This window comes from Balaenoptera ricei, chromosome 18 (assembly GCF_028023285.1).
Source record: "Balaenoptera ricei isolate mBalRic1 chromosome 18, mBalRic1.hap2, whole genome shotgun sequence".
Lineage (NCBI taxonomy): Eukaryota > Metazoa > Chordata > Mammalia > Artiodactyla > Balaenopteridae > Balaenoptera > Balaenoptera ricei.
This window is the reverse complement of record NC_082656.1, coordinates 73,082,100-73,104,854: the sequence shown is the minus strand read 5'-3', so window position 1 is coordinate 73,104,854 and position 22,755 is coordinate 73,082,100. Positions and strand designations below refer to the sequence as shown.

At 40.1% G+C, this 22,755-nt stretch overlaps 1 protein-coding gene across 5 annotated transcripts in view; it reads right to left on the bottom strand.

Annotated features, from left to right (window-relative positions):
- The window catches only part of CLYBL (citramalyl-CoA lyase), a 260,211-nt gene that overhangs the window by 110,441 nt on the left and 127,015 nt on the right, over window positions 1–22,755 (bottom strand). For all 5 annotated transcript variants that reach the window (XR_009498853.1, XM_059903436.1, XM_059903435.1 and 2 more), the window contains exon 2: window positions 14,621–14,807. Coding sequence is in view for 4 of the 5 variants with exons in the window: in XM_059903436.1 (XP_059759419.1) it covers window positions 14,621–14,807 (187 nt within the window). In the remaining variant the exon portion in view is untranslated. The remainder of the gene's footprint in view (window positions 1–14,620; window positions 14,808–22,755) is intronic.

The window sequence follows — 22,755 nt, the reverse complement described above, 5'->3', positions numbered from 1 at the left end:
ACCATCTTTCCTAACCTACAGAGCAAGTACAGAATAAGAATTAAACTATCACCACCCTGAGAAGCTCTGATGTACTTGAAAATATCTGGCAAAAGTAGGATATTATTTCTTTTTTAAAAAATTTTATTGAAGTATAGTTGATTTACAATGTTGTGTTAATTTCTGCTGTACAGCAAAGTGACTCAGTTATACATATATACATTCTTTTTCATATTCTTTTCCATTCTGGTTTACCACAGGATATTGAATATAGCTCCCTGTGCTATACAGTAGGACCTTGTTGTTTATCCATCCTATATATACCAGTTTGGATCTGCTAATCCCAAGCTCTCAGTCCTTCCCTCCCTCCCCCTTGGCAACCACAAGTCTGCTCTCTATGTCTGTGAGTCTGTTTCTGTTTGGCAGATATGTTCATTTGTGTCGTATTTTAGATTCTACATATAAGTGATATATAGTATTTGTCTCTTTTTCTGACTTACTTTGCTTAGTATGATAATCTCTAGGTCCATCCATGTTGCTGCAAATGGCATTATTTCACTCTTTTTTATGGCTGAGTAATATTCCATTGTATATATCTATCACATCTTCTTTATCCATTCATCTGTCAATGGACATTCAGGTGTTTCCATGTCTTGGCTATTGTAAGCAGTGCTGCTATGAACATAGGGGTGCATGTATCTTTTTGAATTAGAGTTTTGTCTGGGTATATGCCCAGGAGTGGAATTGCTGGATCATATGGCAACTCTATTTTTAGCTTTTTGAGGAACCTCTATACTCTTTTCCATATTGGCTGCACAAATTTACATTCCTACCAACAGTGTAAGAGGGTTTCCTTTGCTCCACACCCTCTCCAACATTTATTATTTGTAGACTTTTTAATGATGCCCATTCTGACAGGTGTGAGGTGGTACCTCATTGTAGTTTTGATTTGCATTTCTCTAATAATTAGTGATGATGAGCACCTTTCCATGTGCCCATTGGCCATCTGTATGTCTTTGAAGAAATGTCTGTTTAGGTCTTCTGCCCACTTTTTGATCGGGTTGTTTGGTTTTTTTTGTTATTGAGTTGTATGAGCTGTTTGTATATTTTGGAAATTAAGCCCTTGTTGGTTGCATCACTTGCAAATATTTTCTCCGGGTCCATAGGTTGTCTTTCTGTTTTGTTTATGGTTTCTTTGGCTGTACAGAACCTTGTAAGTTTGATTAGGTCCCATTTGTTTATTTTTGATTTTATTTCTATTGCCTTGGGATACTGACCTAAGGAAACATTGGTACAATTTACGTCAGAGAATGTTTTGCCTATATTCTCTTCTAAGAGTTTTATGGTGTCATGTCCTATATTTAAGTCTTTAAGCCATTTTGAGCTTATTTTTGTGTATGGTGTGAAGGTATGTTCTAACTTCATTGATTTACATGTGGTTGTCCAACTTTTCCAATACCACTTGCTTTAGAGACTATCTTTTCGCCATTGTATATGCTTACCTCCTTTGTTGAAGATTAATTATCCATAGATGTGTGGGGATATTATTTCCTAATTGTCTCTCTAAATCAGAATTTTAAATTCTGCCTTAAAATATACCCACTAGGGGCATTCACTTTGTTATACAGCAGACACTAACACAACATTGTCAAGCAATTATACTCCAATAAAGGTGTTAAAATATATATATATATCTCCACTAATTTATTATTGAAAACATGGTGGTATTTAATACTTTGGTATGAACTGTGGCCCCTTAAATAAGAAAACTTGAAAAAAACACTATTCTTTGATATCAAGCATGTTACACTGCAAGATTTCATGCTGTATCCCCTTTATTTTGGTGGTGGCTATATGTACTTGGTTCTTTAGTCACAGAGATTTAGCAAACTGAAACCTCTTGGGCTTATTTTGTGAAAATCACCTCTGGTCCCCTGTTTAAAAAGAACAGATTTTAATTGGTAACCAAAGTTGAAATAAGCAAGTTTACTGGTTTTCACTATAGTCTCCAAGCTATTTCTTAGTTCATTTCAGAGGAAATGGCTATAGTTTCCACTTTTATAAAGTTTCAGTTCATTTAAGCTGAGTTCCTTTCTTTCACCCTTAATTTTGAGCTGGACCTCAACCATCTGTTTCATTGCCTAGGCCTGGCCTTTCCATAGTCAGGTATATCATGTTATAGATTATACTCAGTCTTACTTAGATTCCTAGAAATTGCTGGAAAAGATATTACTGGCAACTTGAAGCCTGCATCTCTTTGTAAAGATATTTTGCTGAGCTTATTAAATGGAAATTGCTGGCTATTATGACCCTAGTAGAGATATTTGAATCCTTGCACTAAGAAGATGCCCGTTTGAAGAACAAAACGAGGGAGAAAGAGGTGGGTTTTTGTTGTTGTTTTTTACCATTACTCCACAAAAGGGAAAGCCTATTTATGCTTGGGTATGAAGAGATTAATAAAAGACTGAAAACATTTTACTGCTCTTATGAAAACTTGGATAGGTTTTTCTATCAGAAGCTTTAAGGATCAAAAAGAATTTACAGAGTTCCTAAGCACAGTTCAGCTCTCCATACTGTTCCCACAAGACTCAAAGACACCCCAGTTCCTAGTGAAGAAATCTCCCAAGCTCTCAAGTCTTTTTTAATAAAAGCAAGGTCCCTGGGAGAGGAGCCTTCCCATCCTAATTTCACTCCCCTACTGAAGAGGAGTTAGCTCCCCACGCCCTGTATACATTTAATCATTCATTGCACATCAGTTAGCTTTCTGCCTGTTGGGAGAATACACCTCCTCGCTACTCTACTAATTTATTTCAACTAAAGTGACAGCACAGGAGTATTTAAAATTTAACCAAGTGGGGACTTCCCTGGTGGTGCAGTGGTTAAGAATCCACCTGCCAGTGCAGGGGACACGGGTTCAAGCCCTGGTCCGGGAAGATCCCACATGCCGCGGAGCAACTAAGCCCGTGCGCCACAACTACTGAGCCCGTGTGCTGCAACTACTGAAGTCCGCGCTCCTAGAGCCCACACTGGGCAACAGGAGAAGCCCGTGCACCACAACTAGAGAAAGCCCACGCGCAGCAACGAAGACCCAACGCAGCCAATAAATTAATTAATTAATTTTAAAAAAAAGATAAAAAAAAAATTCAACCAAGTGGATTTGTGTATGTGTATGGTAAGCGTAAGTGGTAGTTTAGCATCTACATACTTGTGTGTGTGTGTGCGCACACGCGTGCACAAAAGGAAGCCAAATGAGAGAGCACAAATTAGAGAGAATACATAAGCTCAGGGTAGAAAAAAAGTTTACATCTGTGTGGCAATTAAAGGCATTACAGGGACTTCCCTGGTGGTCCAGTGGTTAAGACTTTGCCTTCCAGTGCAGGGGATGCGGGTTCGATCCCTGGTCAGGGAGCTAAGATCCCACATGCCTCATGGCCAAAAAACCAAAACATAAAACAGAAGCATTATTGTAACAAATTCAATAAAGACTTTAAAAATGGTCCACATCAAAAAAACTTTAAAACAAAACAAAACAAAACAAAACAAGGCATTACAGGGGCTTCCCTGGTGGCACAGTGGTTGAGAATCTGCCTGCTAATGTAGGGGACACGGGTTTGAGCCCTGGTCTGGGAGGATCCCACATGCCGCGGAGCAACTAAGCCCGTGCGTCACAACTACTGAGCCTGCGTGTCTGGAGCCTGTGCTCCACAACAAGAGAGGCCGCGGTAGTGAGAGGCCCACGCACCGCGATGAAGAGTGGCCCCCGGTCGCCGCAACTACAGAAAGCCCTCGCACAAAAACGAGGACCCAACACAGCCAAAAATAAATTAAAAAAAAAAAAAAGATAATTGGTGACCTCTGAAAAAAGAAACAAATATATATATATATAAAAAAGGCATTACAGAGGAACTCAAGAGTTAACTGGTTTAAAATGATGAGTGTCAGGAAATCTATTTACATTAATTGAAGATTAATGATAAGCCAACAACCTTGACTGACATTTCGTGTTTCTTAATGAGCAACTCACACTTGCAAATGCGATGACTCCCGGGTTCTGCAGAGTCTGACAGGTAACTATAGGAGTTCCTGGTATGAATTACTGTTTATGAAGAGTACTTAGAAAGTGGCTTATTGTGGAGTACAAAGCCGTACTCCCCTCATCTCTGCGGTGTTGCTTCCAACTGTCTCTCCACAACCACAATCCTTTGGTCCTTACGTATGTCCTGGTATCCAGGATGGGTGGAGGGAGCTGGAGCAATCAAAGAACATGGCCCAGTGAGGGTGATCCTGTGGGGTTTCTGAAGCACCGACTATTGCTTAGAAGGCAAATAGCTTCGCCTTGCTTTTCATGATAGAGGGCAGCTTTGACAAGATGGCCTAGGTCCTGGCAGCCCTAGGTCCTCTGCATGCAGAGCAGGTTGTAGGGAAGGTAGCTGCTGCTCCAACCCCCCACCGACCAGGGGCTCCCCTCCACTGCTGAGGGCACCTCTCCTCAGACACCCCAGTCCCAGCCCCGGGCCATCCTTCTCCCTCTGTTTACCATAAATGAGAACAGCATTGTACATGGGGTTGCTCAGGACCCAGACCCCAGCCCAGTGCTTCTTTGCTCTGAGCTGCGGCAGGGGAATGCCTTCACAGTGTTGGCCACCTTCCTCCATCCTTTTGTTACTCCCTTTCTGTCAAGTACCCAGCACAGAAATGCAAAGTAAAAACCTATTGCTTAGCTGCTTAAGAAAGATAATTTTCTCTTTGTTTTCCTTAGGAAAAACATAAGTAAGATCTTTCTATAGCTGTTTCTAGCCCCCTAGTGTTAAGAAACCTTTGAGGGAGCTTGAAAGAAAAAGTGGTATTTTGCTGTCTCTAGAGTCTTTTCTTTGTCTACCATAGTTGAGGGAGAAGGTTAAAAAAATAGCAAAACTTGCAAACTCCATGACATTTAGAGCAAAAACCTATCTGTGCCAGCATATTACCCTGAGAGTCAGGAATCTAAAGTACGAATCAATACCAGTAAACCCTGGCATTGTAAGCAATCATCAGTGACTTGAACTGATGCATCAGACTCTTGGCCAGGGGTACAGCTAAGACAATTGCTATTTAGGTATTTACGAAATATTCATACAACACTTGTTATGTGCCAGGCACTGCTCTAATCACTTTACAAATACCCACTTAATATAATTCTGTTGTGGTAGATACTATTGTTACCATTATTACCTTTATTTTACAGAAGATGAAACTGAGGCACAGAGAGGTGGGGTCATTTGTCCAAGGTCACACGGTTAGGACAAGATGATGTCAGAATCCAGACACCAGAATCCGACAGTCTGGCTCCAGTCTATGTTCTTGACCATCAAAGTTATGTTCCTCTACTTGAAAGAGACATCTTAAGACACATGCTAAATATCCATTCTCCTAAATTTTCTAAGCTTTATTTTTTTTTAAATGACGCCTGCTTTTTTCTTTTTTTAAAGCAATATTTCTATAGCAGTTGCAAGTTTACAAAATGCTTTTCTATTTGAGCCTCACAGCTGGCCTGGTGGTGGGTCATGTAGGTTTCATTATCACCAATCTCATGGGACAGAGAAAGAAACAGAGGCTCATGAGATTACAGAACTCAAGTTCCCTGGGTAGACAGTGTTAAAACTGGGAAATTTAAATGAGCCATCTGTTGTCAAACCCTCTACCCTTTCCACTGAACCGGGTTGCTGGTCTCAAGTCAAGGTGCCCGTGAGTGACATCCCAGATTTTACTAGCTTAAGTTCCCTTAGAAAAGCCTTCCTTGAACCACAATTCAGAGCTCCTCCTTTGGCTTCCGGAAGGATAAATGTAAGACACTAATTACCTTAAATTCCAAATATACTCCTGCTCTTTACAAATCAAATTAGGAAAAAATCAGACTATGTATAAGTTGCTTCTGGTCTTCAGAGGGGAACCTTCTCTCAGGAACTATTAGAGGGTGTCCTCACCCAAACAGGGAACCATACCCAGATATAAAGAGTCACAGAATCCAGAAAACAGGATATCCAACCCAACAGAGAGGCAAAGGGAATTCCCAGGGTGGTGGGAAGGGAGAGTTCAGGATTCCAATTGTGCTGCAGGCCTGAAGGACAAGTAGTTCAGACTTGAGGGGATCTGAAGAGTCAAGGAGAGATTTCTCCAAGAAGATGAAACTAATAAAATACCAGATGCTTCTAAACATATTAAGAGATTTAGACAATTAGTGAAGATGTGGGTGTTGAATTAGCGACAACTGAATAGAAAAATAAACCAGGGGAAGAAACAGATAATTATGAACTCCAGGAAAAACAACAGGCTGGCAGAAAAGGAAAGGAGGGGACTTCCCTGGCGGTCCAGTGGCTAAGACTCTGAGTTTCCAAAGCAGGGGGCGCAGGTTTGATCCCTGGTCGGGGAACTAAGATCCCACATGCCGCACTGCACGGCCAAAAAAAAAAAAAAAAAAAAGAAAAGGTGATCAGTTTATTACTATGTGACTCAACTCTAATACTTTTTACACTGAATACCAATCTCATCAAAGTTACATATAATTGTACTGGGACAAGTGAAGGATGGGAAAGGTTCACATGTAATGGGGACAGGGTGGTAGCAGGAGGGAGAGATAACTCCCACAGCAGGGAGTCAATATCGTGCCTGAAGTTGAGAAAATAATTCAAAAAGTGTATTATTTAGAGATATGGGAATAAATGCCACAAGAATAAGCTAGAAGAGATAAAAGGGATTATCTCTGGAGAAGGGAATGGAATAATGATTAGGGGCTGCTTTATTTCACAACGATTTGACTCTATATGTAAAAATAAATTTTACACTAATTTTTTAAAGTTTATAATTTAAAAATTTGAAAGGATGGGTACTTTACTTTTGGCAATATGGCAGACTACATTCTCTGAAGGGCCGACAGCTATAAAATAGATACATTGCAACAAAAGTACTTTTTAATGCATTGCTGGGTTCATTAAGAACATAAGGACCAATGTAAAACAACAACAACAACAAAAAAATGAATTCTGATTTATGAGGAGTCAGAAAAATAAGAAAGCTAGGAACCAAATACCTATATCGACCTGGTAGCAGGATACTAGCCTGAGATCACTGCAAAGCTGAGGAGAATAAACAAAGACTCCAGATTAATACTATCCCTGACTCCAAGCAGAAGCAAATACAAACTCTCTTTAGAGGAAAATCTTCCTACTCTTGGATTCCCTTGGGATTCCCAAGAAATAATGCCAATCAACATGGGTTCCCAAGAAATAACTGGCCCTTGGGATTCCCAAGAAATAATTCCAATCAATATGGGTTCATACCATGAGTATGAGTCATTGAATAACAAAAAGCAATTTAGATGCAAAAATATTGAAATTATCAGATTCAGAATGTACCAAACAGATATGAAAAAGAATCAAATGGAAGTTCTAGATATGAAAAATATAATCATTAAAATTAAAAACTCAGAGGATGGGTTACATAAATTAGACACAACTGATGGGCAATTAGAAAAATGTTGATTAGATATGAAGAACTAACCCAGAATGTGGCAGAGAGAGACAAGGAGATCGAAAACATGAAAAGATAGTAAAAGACAAGGAGGATAAAACAAACATTTCCTAATATGTCTACTTGGCATCTCTGAAGGAAAGAACAGAAATGATGGACTAGAAGTGATATCTGAAGTGCTAATAGTAGAAATTTTATAGAACTGATAAAAGACATGAGCACACAAATACACAAAAAAAAACACTTACACCAAGCAAAAGGAAAGAAGGGGGAAAAGGAGGTAAGGAGGCATACATCAATAACTATTCAATATTTTAGCAAAACTTCAGTACACCAAAGACAAAAGATCTTCAGCACAGCCAAAGAAATGACAAATAACCTAGTTTTTAGATTTAACAATGGAGTTCTCAGTAGCACTAATAGTAACCAGAAGGCAATGAAATAATATCTTCAAAGTCCTGAGAGCAAATAACTGTCAATCTAAACTTGTCTACCCAGGCAAACAATGAAGACATTTCAAATAAACAAAAACTATGAGAGTTTACTATCAACAAACCTTCGCTATAGAGAAATTCTGAAGGGTGAACACCAGGAGAAAGAAAGATAACCCCAGAAAGAAGGTCTGAGATACACGAAGGAATAAATGATCAGAGAAAGTGGTAAAATATGTAGCTTAATCTAAATTAACAACTGTACATATAAAATAGTGATATAGTAACAATGTAAAATTCATGGGATTAAAAAGAGATAACTGAAATGTTCCTTAAAAATAATATAAATTGGCGAGGGAGATGATTGAATTTAAATCTTTCTAAAATTCTTGTTTTGTCCAGGAAGAAGACACAGGTTAATTTTAGGCTTTGCTAAGTATACTTGGTAAAATTTCAGGAGTAACCGATAAAAATTAGAAACACAGCCATAACTTCTAAACTAAGAGAGGAAAAAATGGACTAAGGAAATAAATCAAAAAAGTCAAATAATCTTTAAAAGGCAAGAAAAATTAGAAAAAGAGGGAATTCCCTGGCAGTCCAGTGGTTAGGACTCTGCACTTTCACTGCCATGGGCCTGGGTTCAATCCCTGGTCATGCAACTAAGATCCCATAAGCTGCGTGGTGTGGCCCCCCCAAAAAAAGAAAAGAAACATAGAACAGGTGAGAAAAATGGGTCAAATATAATGGCATATTTAAATCTAAATTTATTAGTAACTATATTAGAAGTAAGTGGGTTAATGTTCCAGTTAAAAGACACAGATTGTCTACATGAATATAAAACTTTTAAAACAATAGGAGACATATTTAAATCATAAAGATATGGAAAAGTTGAAAGAAAAGGCTGAAAACAGTATACTGGGCAAATACTGATCAAAAGAAAGCTGCTGGGGACTTCCCTGGTGGCTCAGTGATTAAGAATCTGCCTGCCAATGCTGGGGACACGGGTTCGATGACTGGTCTGGGAAGATCCCACATGCCGCGGAGCAACTAAGCCCGTGCGCCACAACTACTAAGGCTGCGCTCTAGAGCCTGTGAGCCACAACTACTGAGCCCACGTGCCACAACTACTGAAGGCCATGCACCTAGAGACCTTGTTCTGCAACAAGAGAAGCCACCGCAATGAGAAGCCCGCGCACTGCAACGAAGAGTAGCCCCCGCTCGCCGCAACTAGAGAAAGCCCGTGCGCAGCAACAAAGACCCAATGCAGCCTAAAAAAAAAAAAGAAAGAAACCTGGTGTATTCTTATCAGATCACATAAACTTTAAAGAAAAAAAGCGGGCTTCCCTGGTGGTGCAGTGGTAAAGAATCCGCCTGCCAATGCAGGGGACACGGGTTCGAGCCCTGGTCCAGGAAGATCTCACATGCCGTGGAGCAGCTAAGCCCCTGCGCCACAACTACTGAGACTGCACTCTAAAGCCCGTGAGCCACAACTACTGAGCCCACGTGTCACAACTACTGAAGCCCGCATGCCTAGAGTCCGTGCTTCACAGCAAGAGAAGCCACTACAATGAGAAGCCCACACACTGCCACGAGGAGTAGCCCCCGCTCTCTGCAACTGGAGAAAGCCCGCACGCAGCAACGAAGACCCAACGCAGCCAAAAATAAATAAATAAATAAATAAATTTATTTTAAAAAAGACTAAAATATAATGAAAACAAAGCAGTGTTGTTAAAAATAATAATAAAATAAAAAAATAAAGAAAAAAGCATTACAGGGGATGAAGAGGGTCAGGCATAATAATAGATAATTCAATATACGTGGAGGATCTAATAATTTTAAATTTGTATACAGCTTATAACATAGGCTCAAACTATCAGCAGCAAAAATTGATAGAACTACAGGGAGAAATTGGTGAATTCTCCATTGGAGGGTAACTTTCAACTAGCCTCTTAATTATTAATATATCAAGCAGATGAAAATTATTAAAGATTTAGCTATTGGAACAATATAATTAACAGGTTTGGTCTAACGGAAAATACATAGAACTCTGCATCTAGTAAACAGACAATATACATTCTTATTAAGTATACATGAAACATTTACAAAAATGGCTCATGTAATAGGTCATAAAGCAGAACTCAATAAGTTTCCAAAAATCAGCATCATTCAGATCACATTCTCTAACTATCATGCAACCAACCTTGAGGTCAGCAACAAAAGAATAAATTAAAAACCTCATATACACTTAGAAATTTAAAACTTCTAAGTCCCTTCTACTCAAACTGTGGTCTGTGGGCCACTCTTTATCCACAAACTCTCACCATGACCATGCCACCAGGAGGTTAGTACAAAATAGGGAACATGGGTTTAGAAACCTCTATAGCACTTGACATTGCTGCAATACCCAAGCAGCATTTAATTTTTAGAGCAATTCATTTTTATTGTATTTTATACAAGTATTGGTCCACAATAGTTTAGAATTTTTTTAAAAAATGAAACAAAGTAACAACAACAAATAAAAATAACCAGACTGGTTCTTCACCACAGAGAGTTTGGGAAGCCTCTGTATCTCACGGCTCAAGTAAGAGATCAAAACAGAGATTAAAAAAATATGTAGAACCAAATGATAATAAAAAGTATGCATTCTTATAGACCTATCTTGTTAGATTACAATTTATTTTTTTTGCCTGTCTCTCCACCAACCTTTGACTCCTCTGGGTTGGGGACCATGCAACCATCTTTGTTCTCCTCCTGCTTGCCATGGTGCCTGGTTGAGTAGGTACTCAATATTTAGTTAAATATTGAGTATTAAAAAATTTACATATTTAAACTTAAATATTAAATAAATTTAAATATTTACTCAACTAAAATAGCAGCTCTGGAGCCCTGCCTCTATCTATTTTACTCCTACCTTCTTGGCCTCACCCCGTGTTATGGAGATTTCACCAGAAATCTGTGCATTACTTGGCTTATTTTCACTGTGTCCCAGCAAGCAGTGGCTTAGACAGCCCTGTATCTCCTCATGCATTTAACAATGAAAAGGAGATGATAAGAGGGTAGTGGAGATGATCTTTTCATCATCCATGCTTGGAAAGGTGAGCTGGTAGCGCCATCCTTGACATGAAGGAGCCGCTTAAACACAAATTGGATTAACAGGACAGGATTAGAGCCTGCTGGAAGGTATTATATACTTATAAACTGCTCTGTGGAAGCTCCTCTTGTTTTCATTACAAGCCCATACTCCACAGAGTCAGTTAAATGAAATACGGAATTAGTCAATTACTAAAAAAGAAATGAAATATCTAAAATGAAGTGACTAAGTTTTAATAATGCCAAGAAAATTGAATTAGGCAATAATAGTTCAGTTTAGCAAAACCATAACTAGATCATTTGAAATGACAGTTTTAACATGGTAAGAAATAAACTCACTGAAAATGTTTTCTATTCTATCTTCTCCATCAAGAGGAATAATATTCAAACAAAAATATGATTAACAGGTGACTTCAAGAAAAGAAAAATAATATGAGTTACGTGAGAAGTTTCAGACTTATCTGGACATTTCAAATGAATTGAAGTCCCTAGGTTTAAATGCATTAAAATCCCAAGACACTGAAAGAATCTGCAAATGTGAACACGGCACTCCTGTCGGTAAACTTTGAGAAACTACGGAGTATACAAAGGTGACAAAAGATAAAGAGAAGCCAAGGCACTAACGTTCCGAGAAAGGAGGAAAATGTGAGTTATGTATGGAATATGCCAACAGGTGAACTTGAGGCTGATTCCTGGCAAAAATTCTAAGAGGTTCAAATCTGCCATTTAATGACCCTGGACAAAACTTTGCTATAAGGAGTAAATGAGATAGTTAAAGCATTTATTATAGCACCTCTTACATAGAAAACTCTCGGTAGATGGTAGCTATTACCATTTTCGTCTCTCCAGCACTTCAAAGCAAAGGTGGTAACAACTAGGTAGTACTGACGGGTTCTTCAAGATTAAGTCTCATCTAACTAACCTCATTTTTCTGGCAAGGTGGAGGTATGTGGAGAGAGAAGGTAGTGCTAGACCATGTAAACCAGGAAGGTGTCTTCATTTTGAAATGGCATTAGATGAAGTCTCTTATACTATTCTTGTGAAAAGTCTGGATTTTAGGAGAGTTAGGTGACTGAATAACCATATTCACAGAACTGCTTCATGAACTTGACCTCTCCATGCTTGTTTCCTTATCTGTAGAAGGAGTATTACTTACTTGGTTGTTATACAAATTAAAGCCCTTAGAACAGTGCCTGGCATTTAGTCACCATTATATAAATGTTGGTTAAGTGAACTTGAACAGAAGTTTCTAGTGGCATGCTTGCACAGCACTTGGCTCCAACCTCTTCAACATTTCTATCAGAAACTTGTTAAATTTTTCTAGTGTGCTGGGCAAATTCTCAGATGGTATAAATGTTGGATGATGAAATCAAAATCCAAAAAGACATTGACAGGCTAGGGCTATGAAATGAAATATATGAGATAAAATTAGGGGAAAAAGTGTTTTATAAGTACTAGCCTGGCTTGCCAGAACTCTCTGTGGATAAGAAAGGGAAATTTGGTTGACTCCAAGTTCAGCATACGTAAAACAGTGTGTCTGGCAATTAACGCAGTGGTTAAGAATCCGTCTTGCAATGCAGGGGACGCCGGTTTGACCCCTGGTCAGGGAACTAAGATCCCACATGCCGTGGGGCAACTAAGCCCACGAGCCACGACTATTGAGCTCATGTGCCACAAACTACAGAGCTCGCGCACCACAACTAGAGAGGAGCCCACGCATTGCAACGAAAGATCCCGTGTGCCACAACTACAACCTGACGCAGCCAAATAAATAAATAAATAAAAATAAATAAAGAAATTAATTTAAAAAGAGAGAGAACTGCAGTGCTCTGTCTGAACAAAGACACTGTCTGGACATAGATGCCAAGATGGCGGGCACAACTTGTCCATCATAAACTCTTCTCTCCCCTGCCCCTCCTTAGGTTCCTCCTCAGTAGTGGCTCCGGGTATAAGGATGGGCTTCAGAACACAGATAAACAGTAAGGAAATATGAGGCAGGAATGAACCATATTTCGAACTCATCTGGGTAGCAGGAAACATCCTCAGGTGGGAATAGGAAGATAGCCTCAAGGTTTGTGAAGAAATACAGTTAGAAGTTTATCAGGGCACCTAATGGCTCACTGTGCTACAAGCTAAAATAAATTCCCCTCTAATCATGATTACTACAGGATTTATCTAATCTATTCCCTATAGGAAATCAAGCTACTCCAGGCATTTTATCAAGCTTATTCCTTGTAATAATCCCTATCCCTGACAAAAGAAGATTTTGTCATCCCACAGTACAGATAAAAAATTGAGGCAAAGAAGTCAAGTGAATTGCCCTGGGTCACACAAAACTAGAATTACAATTTAGTATCTAATCTTAGAGTGCACTACATGAGTTTTGGAAGGGAGCATCCTGGAATCATATTATGTCCTTCAAGAAAAGCCCTGTTTACCTTAATCTCTGAGAAAGAAGATGAATTGCACTTTCCTTGGTGCATCCCAAAGATGTTGAGTAGACGCTTTAGATTCCACATGTTTATTCTAATCCCTTCCCAAACACTTGTAAAGCCTTGGTTTGACCATTAGAAAGATGTTGTAAATTAACTTAAAAAAAAAAATAAGGCAAATATTTGTTTGCTAGAATCTCCAAGGAAAGCGATTAATCAAGAAAGTTGTATAGGACAACCACGCTATTTCAGACCACCTAGGAAAAGAAACTATCCAAATAGATATAAATCCAGACGGCCAGCTCCTTCTGTGCCACCAGCCCCACAATCCATTCCCAGCCCAACCTCATTGTCCAGGGACTGGATAGATGAAGGTTGAGGGAAAGCATGTGTTTAATTTAAAAAGTTCCATGCAAACATCAGTTATTGTTAAAATAATTTATGTATTTCACCCAATTATTGAACAAATCTTTGCTCATTATAAAAACCTAGAAAAAGAAGTTAGGCAAACCAAAATGAAACAAAAAGCATCCACTATGCTACCACCCAGTAAGAACCTTTTGTACCTATTTACAAATTGGGTATTTTCTACGACTCATTTCTCTGATCAGGCCATGAGAAAATCAACCAAAAGCTGCAACCTTAAGGTTCTGTGTGTAGTTTCTCTTTAATTAAGGAGGGAAAATGGTGACTCATCCATTGAAGTCTATCTTTTCTTTTATTGGCACTTGTCCCAGAAGAGATAAGGCCACTACACAATATACCTGGCAGTAAAAAAAAGAGATAAATTCCTAATTCCATCTTACTGGTCTGAAAAATTTACACCACAATTCTAGGATTAAGTCATTTACCCAAACCAGCAAATATCACAGCCAAAATGGATTGAGTGTCTATCTCTCTCTCTTTTTTTTTAAGTGTGTATCTCTTTATCTATACACACACCATAGTCACATATACTGAAGGCCATGATTTTAAATATATCTTGGCTGGATTCTTCCTGTCTCTTGGAGAAAAGAAACATACACATTCAGAACCCACACAAGGGCTGGTCAAGAACACGTCGATAATCAGAAAAAGGTGAGTACAGTAGACTCTTTCCAAATAGTGAGCAGTGCTACCAGGAGAGCACCAAATTTCAATTCATTTCCTTTTTCCATCATAAGGAAAAATCATGCCATTTACCTTTTTGTTCACAGCCACACCATCCTCACAGTCGAGGACTGCACAATCCACATTCAGAGAGGGAATCTTCTTAATTTTCTTTTCATCATTTCCAGGTACATAGAGCACTGCCCTTCGGGGAATGTATTTGTGATTGGGTGAGGAACTGTACCCAAGCCTGGACACATCAGCTGCCAGAGATGCTTTCCTGCAGAAGACATAATTAGAATTAGTCCAGAATAGGATTCATTTATAAATTTTTGAAAAACCTTATTTTAATACAAAATTAAAATAGAAAACATGGATAATTTTTTTAACTTCTGGCAGAACATAATCACACATAACAACTAGGAAAACAATAACAACAGAAATAATCAAGCAACAGAATGTCATTTTGGCTGAGGTTTAAAAAATATATAATGCTGTTTACTGACACAATCTTCTGAGAAAAGAAGGAGGGTGTAGCTATCTCTTCTTGGAAAAACACTTCCAGCATTAGTATGCTGTCCAGATAGCATCCAGGGAGAAAAAAGTTAAGAAATTTACATCCAAAAGGCCCTAAAGAACAATACTATCTACTATTATATGAAAGTAAAAAGTAGAAAATGAACAATCTATGTAAACAAAGTCTATGGCTCTCTCCCTGACAATGAATCTTTTTGAGTAGACAAATAAGTGATTCAAGTTCAATGTTAACAACAGACAAGGCTGGCTGGCTACTTCTTAAGTCAGCAAAGACCATTATTAGCTCTGTAATTATGGGCAACTTGATTGCTGGAAACTTCAGATTCTTCATCTGTAAAAATAATACTCATGTTGCAGGTTGCTGAGAAAATTAAGTTAAAGGAAATAATGCACATGAAGCGATCAGCCGGAGCCTGGGGGTTATTAGCTTGATGTGGTAGGTGGGTGTAGCGGGAATGGCAGCCACTGCTGCTGTTCTTAACGGAGAAACTCTAGCTGTCAGTAGCCCTGCCTGCTCGTAAACTCTGCTCTCTCCCCACTTCTCCTATTGTACTAAGTTTAGCCTCATTCCCATTTCCTGTGGAAATAAGAGGAGTTGGCCAGAAGCTCCCTTGGCTCACCGCAGCCCTCTCCCCTAACCTGGTCCATAGTTTGGTCCCGTGAAAACCATGTTTTAGCCCATAACACACGGCAAAGGAAGATGAAATCAGCTTTCACAATCAAGACCAGTTACATAATTTGAAGCACCCTGTGTAAAATAAAAGTGCAGAGCCCTTGTTCAAAATTTATTGGGAATTTCAAGATGGCAACAGAAAAACATCACACAAAGCACCAGACCCTTCTAAGCATAGGGCCATCTGTGACTGTGCAGGTCACACATCCATGAAACCAGCCCTGCCATAACAGATGGAGCTATACGTCATGAAAATCCTAGTTAAAGAAAGGTGAAAGCCCCAGCAAACTTGGTAACACCCTAATGTTTTACCCCCCCCAGGGTAAACAGCATGATCCTTTCAAAAATATGCCAGCTGTATTCTTCATGAAAGCTCTTGACATTTAGCAGTTATCCTCCGTTAGTGCCATCAAATATTTTACACAGTTGTAACATTTTCCCATGATTAGTGTGCCTTGTGACAATGTATCTCAAGAAAAAATCAGCATCTTTTTGGTGGCCTATCAATTTTGTTAAGGGCTCCCTCATTCTTTCTTGAAGCTAACCTTAATAAAATCTAAAATGTGAGTCGAAGTCTTATTTTTGCATAACATAAGCATTGTGCTATGTGAGATATGGTGACATATAGATGGGTTTTAAAAGTATACATATATTACAAGACATTTATCTAATATTGATATAAAATATAGTATGGACAGATAATTGAAGAATTCCCGAAGTATCTGTCATCGTTTTATATTGATTAAAAATATCTGATTTATCTTAAAAAAGAGAAAATATAATGATGTAATAGCAACAACCACATTTTACTTATTCGTACTGGAAACCAGAATTTGCAACATATCCATTTCCTTTAAAATCGTAAAAATGAAATTAAAAGATGAAAATTTTATTTACCAAGAAATGCTTAGGGCAAAATCACTCCTCATGAGGATTTGTTGTAACTGCACATGTAAAAGCCAAAGACACCTTCATTTCATGAAAACTGAGATTTCCTACATGCGAAATAGCTTCTGACTGCCAATTTGGATCCGGCCACTGTGATCTCCAAGCCACACCACCTGAATCTCAAAGCCTGAGCCACTCAGACATGGCTGACAGGTCATACCACTGTCACATGTTAAGCACTAGAGCAAATCATTCCTAGGATGTTTATATATGATGTGTAATTTTTTAAAACATGATCATTTAAAAAATTTTCTGCCACTCGTAAAGATGTTTCTGATTTCCCAGATAAAGTCTCCTATAATCATTGAAACATTATTTTCCTCTTATATCCCCTGCTCAAAAACTGTCAACAGCTCCCCATTATCTACAGGATTAAAGCTCAGTCTCAGCTGAGAGCCCTTTTCTCAATTTATAGTCCACTATTCCCATGTTGCAACTATCCACCCTCGGAAAATTAGATTATGACTGTCCACAATATGCTGTATTGTTTCCATTGTACCTTTGCTTCTGCTCGAAAAGTATTTCCCCTAGGTTTATTTGAAACTTACAGATCTTTCTAGCTTCAAGGTTTATTTGAAACTTACAGATCTTTCTAGCTTCGTTCAATGTCCACCTGACTGCCGAGTCTCTTTTGACCATTCATCTTTAGACTCTCTCATCTTTAAAAACAGCATTTATCACTGGTAACCAAACCAGAACCAGCAAAGGATTGGCTCTGCCATCATGGCTAAAGTTAATCCAGGGGCACATGCATTCTGGAAAACCAATGGACGCTACAAATCAAGACACTTAAAAAAGTTTCCTGCTTTTTGACCCAGTAATTTCAAGTAATTTGACCCAATTCCTTTTGGGAATTGCTATAGATAAAATGTGTCCCCCCCCAAAATTCATATGTTGAAAGATAATCCCCAATATGATGGTATTTGGAGGTGGGGCATTTGGGAGGTGACTAAGTCACGAGGGCAGAACCTAGGAGAATAATGTCCTTATAAAAGAGACACCAGAGAGCTCCCTAGTCCCTTCTGCCATGGGAGGACATAGTGAAAAGGCTGACATTTATGAACCAGGAAGTACATTCTTATCAGACACTGAATCTTCCAGAGCATTGATCTTGGACTCCCCAGCCTCCAGAATTGTGAGAAATAAATTTCTGTTGTTTATAAGCCACCCAGTCTATGCTATTCTGTTACAGCAGCCCAAATGGATTAAGACAGGAATCTATCTTAAGAAAATGATCAGGAATAAAACTAGGTATATATAATATTAAGAACTGAAAATAACCTTTAGGTCCAACAGTGGAATAAATTACAGTACCTACATTCAATGGAATATTACACCATCATTAAAAATTGTGTTTATAAAAATATTTAATTAAGTGAAGATTGTTATTTTTAAACAGGATATAACATTACATATGCAATAACATCTCAACTTTATAAAAAATGCAAAGAAAAATATCTGGAAGGAAATACATCAAAATGTGATTAGGGATGTCTCTGAACTGTAGAATTTGGGATTAAGACTTCTCTGCTTCCAGGGACTTCTCTGGTGGCGCAGTGGTTAAGAATCCGCCTGGCAACGCAGGGGACACAGGGGACACGGGTTCGAGCCCTGGTCCGGGAAGATCCCACATGCTGTGGAGCACCTAAGTCCATGAGCCACAACTACTGAGACTGCGCTCTAGAACCCACAAGCCACAACTACTGAAGCCCGTGTGCCTAGAGCCACAACTACTGAGCCTGCATGCTGCAACTACTGAAGCCCGCGTGCCTAGAGCCTGTGCTCTGCAACAAGAGAAGCTACCGCGTTGAGAAGCCCGTGCACCGCAATGAAGAGTAGCTCCCACTCGACACAACTAGAGAAAGCCCGCATGCAGCAACAAAGACCCGATGCAGCCAAAAATAAATAAACAAATAAAAGATTTTTCTGCTTCTGCACAGTTTTTTCCTATTTTGCACATTTACCAGAAAAAGTGTCACTCTTTTTAAAAAATCCTTTTATAATAGGCTTAAAACAAACCAATAAAATCACTTGAAAGGTCTCAAGTGGCAGCATAATATGGTGGAGAGTGTAAGAACCACCTATATGAAATGGCTGATATCTAACCATTTTGGCCTACAAAAATGCTAATTTTATGTGGTTCACGCCAATATTGTGACTGGCAGTCAGAAGATGGGGTGAGAAGCAAGCAAGAAATGTCAACTTCCTCTTAGGTGAGAAGCAACATAATAGCTATCTCATACCGCGGAGAGCTCACCACAGGCAGTAAAGCAGTATGTACGTCCATAGCTACTATGATCATCTGACACCTGTCACCCACGTGTGATGCTGGTCCGTGTAGACCGGCATCAGGAATCTTGTTGGATACAAGTGCCCTCAACTAGATCACAAACTCGCCGAGGGAGGGGAGGTCTTACGTCTCCCCCACGTTGCTTACCACAGGGTCTTGCGCACAAGAGCACAGAATTCCTGTTACCTCGTTACCCAACCAAAGCCAGCTGTCCAGAAGTGGGTATGTAAGACTGATCTGCCACCACAATGTCCTTATTCTTCTTGGGCAAGAGTCAAGTTTTAGTGGTGATTACAGGTAGGAGGTCATTTTTATTCCCTCTCTCCTTTGCCATCCTGGAAGCTTTAACCCAACCCATGACCTGTTGCTTCTCCTTTGTTTATCTCCTCCTTCCTGTAAACACAGATGACGTCCTAGTTTGGGGCCTCGTTCACCTTTACCGAGATGACTGTGGAAACCTCTTATTTATCCTCACTGCCTCCACTTTGTTCTCTTGTTCATACATTCAGTGAGCACTTAGGAAGCATGCATTGGGTGACCTGCGCAGGGTCTCCACTAGCACACCTGGCAGGTCCCTTTGTGCAAATTAGAAAAAGGTGTCCCCTCGAGCCTGCCAGCAGGTGGAAGGGCAAAGAGGTGCCTCCTGCTCCTGAGGCGGCAACTTTGATGCGTAGAGGAGAGTTGAAGCTCAGCCCCACGCGTGGCCTCTGTAGGCACCCTGAGCAGGGCACACCCCGTACAACCGACCGCATGAGACTGCCCTGACCCGCACTGTGCTGAGCACTGCGGGGAGGCGGCCCAAAAGATACAGGTCAAGTCCGGAAGGTCCAGGGAGGAACACCCAGAGGATGGCCCGCAAGCAGCTCAGGAAGGCTAAAGGCCTGTACAGAATGAAGCTTCAGGGAGAAAGATCAAAGGTAGCAAGACTGTTTGGAATACTAAGGAGGAGAAAGGTGTAGAGGGGGTTTGGGCTTCAGGTCCTGTTGCAGACTCTGAGGTCCCCGAGGGGGCTGTCACTGGGCAGATGGCAGGAGCCCGTCGTGGCTTCCCCAAGCCCCCCTCCTCCCGTACTGCTGGCATGTCCTCTCCTTCCCCCATCTCCGGCTGTTTCAAAATCTGTTCCCTACTTGAGTTGTGTTCAGCACTGACTACTGCGTATGAATACAATTGCAGAAGGTGCAAGATCTAACTTATTTTATTTTATCTTACATATTTGGAGTTAGGGCCTCTTGATAGTCAACATGTAAATATATTCAAACAATATGCAAAGCAGGGGCGTAAGATGAGTTGAAAAAAATCTGGTAGCCTTATGGTGAGTTCTCTCTACAGAGGGAACTTTTTTTAGATAAGACATCCCTTGGCAGGTCCAGGGGTTCTTCTGGCTGGAGGGGTTCCCTCCTGGCCTTGTTTTGGTCTTCTCCCTTTCCTCCTCCACCTGATACCATTTATTAACCATTTATACCACAGGAGGCAGAGCTAGTCCCTAATACTGCTGGGGTTCTCCACCTGGGATTCAATATCACCACCACCTGGGGAGCTTTTAAAACTTGTCAATTCTGGACCCCACCCAGTGCAATCAAATTAAATTCACTGGTAATAGGGCCCAGGCTCAGTATATATTTTTTCTTTTTTTTTTTTTTAGCTCTCTAGGTTCTTGCCACTTAAGTGAGATGTTGCTATAGACCAGCACCATTGGTCTCTTATCTGTTCTCATGTGAGACTCTCCCATGTCTCATGGGAGCATCTACCATCACCATGTGGGAACTTGTTAGAAATGCAGAGTCTAAGGCCCCCACCCCAGTCCCACTGAATCAGAAGCTGCATATTAACAAATCTCCAGGGGATGCTTATCTCATGAAAGTTTGAGAATGCTGTTCTAGGCTGACTCAAACTCAGGGGCATAGTGGAATCACCTGGGGAGCTTTCAAATATGCTGATGCTAAAGCTCAGTCACAGAAATTCTGAAGTCACTGGCCTAGGGCAAGGCTGAGGCTCTGGAACTTAAAAGCCCCCTAGGTGATTCAGATGTATAACCAAGTTGAAGGACCACTGTACTAGATGATCCCAATGTGTAGCCATTGCCCTGATGCAGGAAATTTTGCTCCAACGAAAACTTCTCTTAAGTGAGTCATGTGTTACTATTATATACAAGTAGATGCTATGAAAGTAATAATAAAGTCATAACTGAAAATGCAGCAAACTTGGAAAAAAATCCATGTTTAAGGAAAAGTCTTTCTGATAAAAAAAACTGACAAACTGCTAACAATATTTGAAATCGCAGCAATAATTAACTAAGCTAACGTCCATTTGAGGATCTGCCATTTGGTATGTGACTTCTCATCCAAGCTAGTGGTTTCTTTACTTAGCTGATAGCTAGTACAGAAGTCTCTACTTTGGCTGCACATTACAATCACCTGGAGAACTTAGAAAAAGATAAAAACCTCAGGGCACACTCCAGCCCAATTAAATCAGAGCCTTGTGGTGAGTCGCAGGCATCAGTGTTTCTTGAAAGCTTCAAGGGAGACTCCAAGGTGCAGCCAAGGATGAGAACCTCTGCACCATGGTTTCAAAGTACCACCAAAGTGTCTTACTGGTCCTAGAAAGGATCTGGGATTGCTGGACTTTAAAAGTTGCCAGCACGTAATCCTACCATATTTAGGCAGGGGAGCTGGGTACCAATTATGCAACTTCCCGCTAATGAAGTGACTGGGAACGATAACTTTGAGAGGAACGGCAGTTTTCCTTGCTTGGAAACCATGGCGCTGTACATGCCCACCCACTGGATCAGTAGCCATCATGGCAGGGTTTGCAAGTGGGTGGGGAGAGGGCGAACACCAAGAAGTCCTTGCTGAGCCTGTAGTTCAAACTGGATTCTTAGATCAAGTCCACAGTGAACAGAAGGAAGTCTGCTAATTTCCAACTGCTTGAGGGTCCGAACCTCAAGCTCCCAGGAGGCAGAGTGAGCAAGGACAGGGCATGTGAAGTAAAGGAAGTCCCTGCCAGTAGCAGGGACTAAGCTCTTCAGATGCTGAGAGAAGCTTGTGGGGGGAAAGCATGAGTGATGAAACGGGAATATTCTGCCTGGCCTCCCACTCTTTAGGAACTTTCTATTTGTCTTCTGCAGTGAGGGATATATTGGGTTAGCCAAAAAGGTAGTTCAGGTTTTTCGTAAGATGTTACGGAAAAACCCAAACAAACTTTTTGGCCAACCCAATAGCTCCAGGGCTAGAAAATGCTCTACCCTTACCCAACTTAGTTTCTCATGACCGGTGAGCCCTGAGGTTAACAAAATAGTTGCATCAGAGGAGTTTTGCTGAAGCCAGTACTAGTGCCTCAGATTCGGGTATTACACTGCTGAATCTTATCCATTTATGTATTTTCCAAAAAGTCACATTTCCCCTTAGGTGGAGGCAGTGTAACTTAAATTTACAGCTTTCACAAAAACCACATGATCATCTCAGTAGATGTAGAAAAAAGCATTTGACAAAATCTTTTATGATTAAAACAGTCAACAAACTAGATTTGAAGGGGAACCCACAAATCTTGAGAAAGGACTAAATTGAAGGCAGTACAAACAGAATCTCAATTTAACAAATATCAATCCATCTAGCCTCTCGTTGGCTGAGAACTCTCCAGTGCTCCAGCAAAGTGTCCAACCTCATGCTGTTTTGCTTTTGAAGTTCTAATGAATTCATATTCCAGGAAGAGGCCTGTATATCAGACACTTTTACAAATGCTGACCCAACTCACGGTTGGCTTACTTAACAAATCTATTTTTAT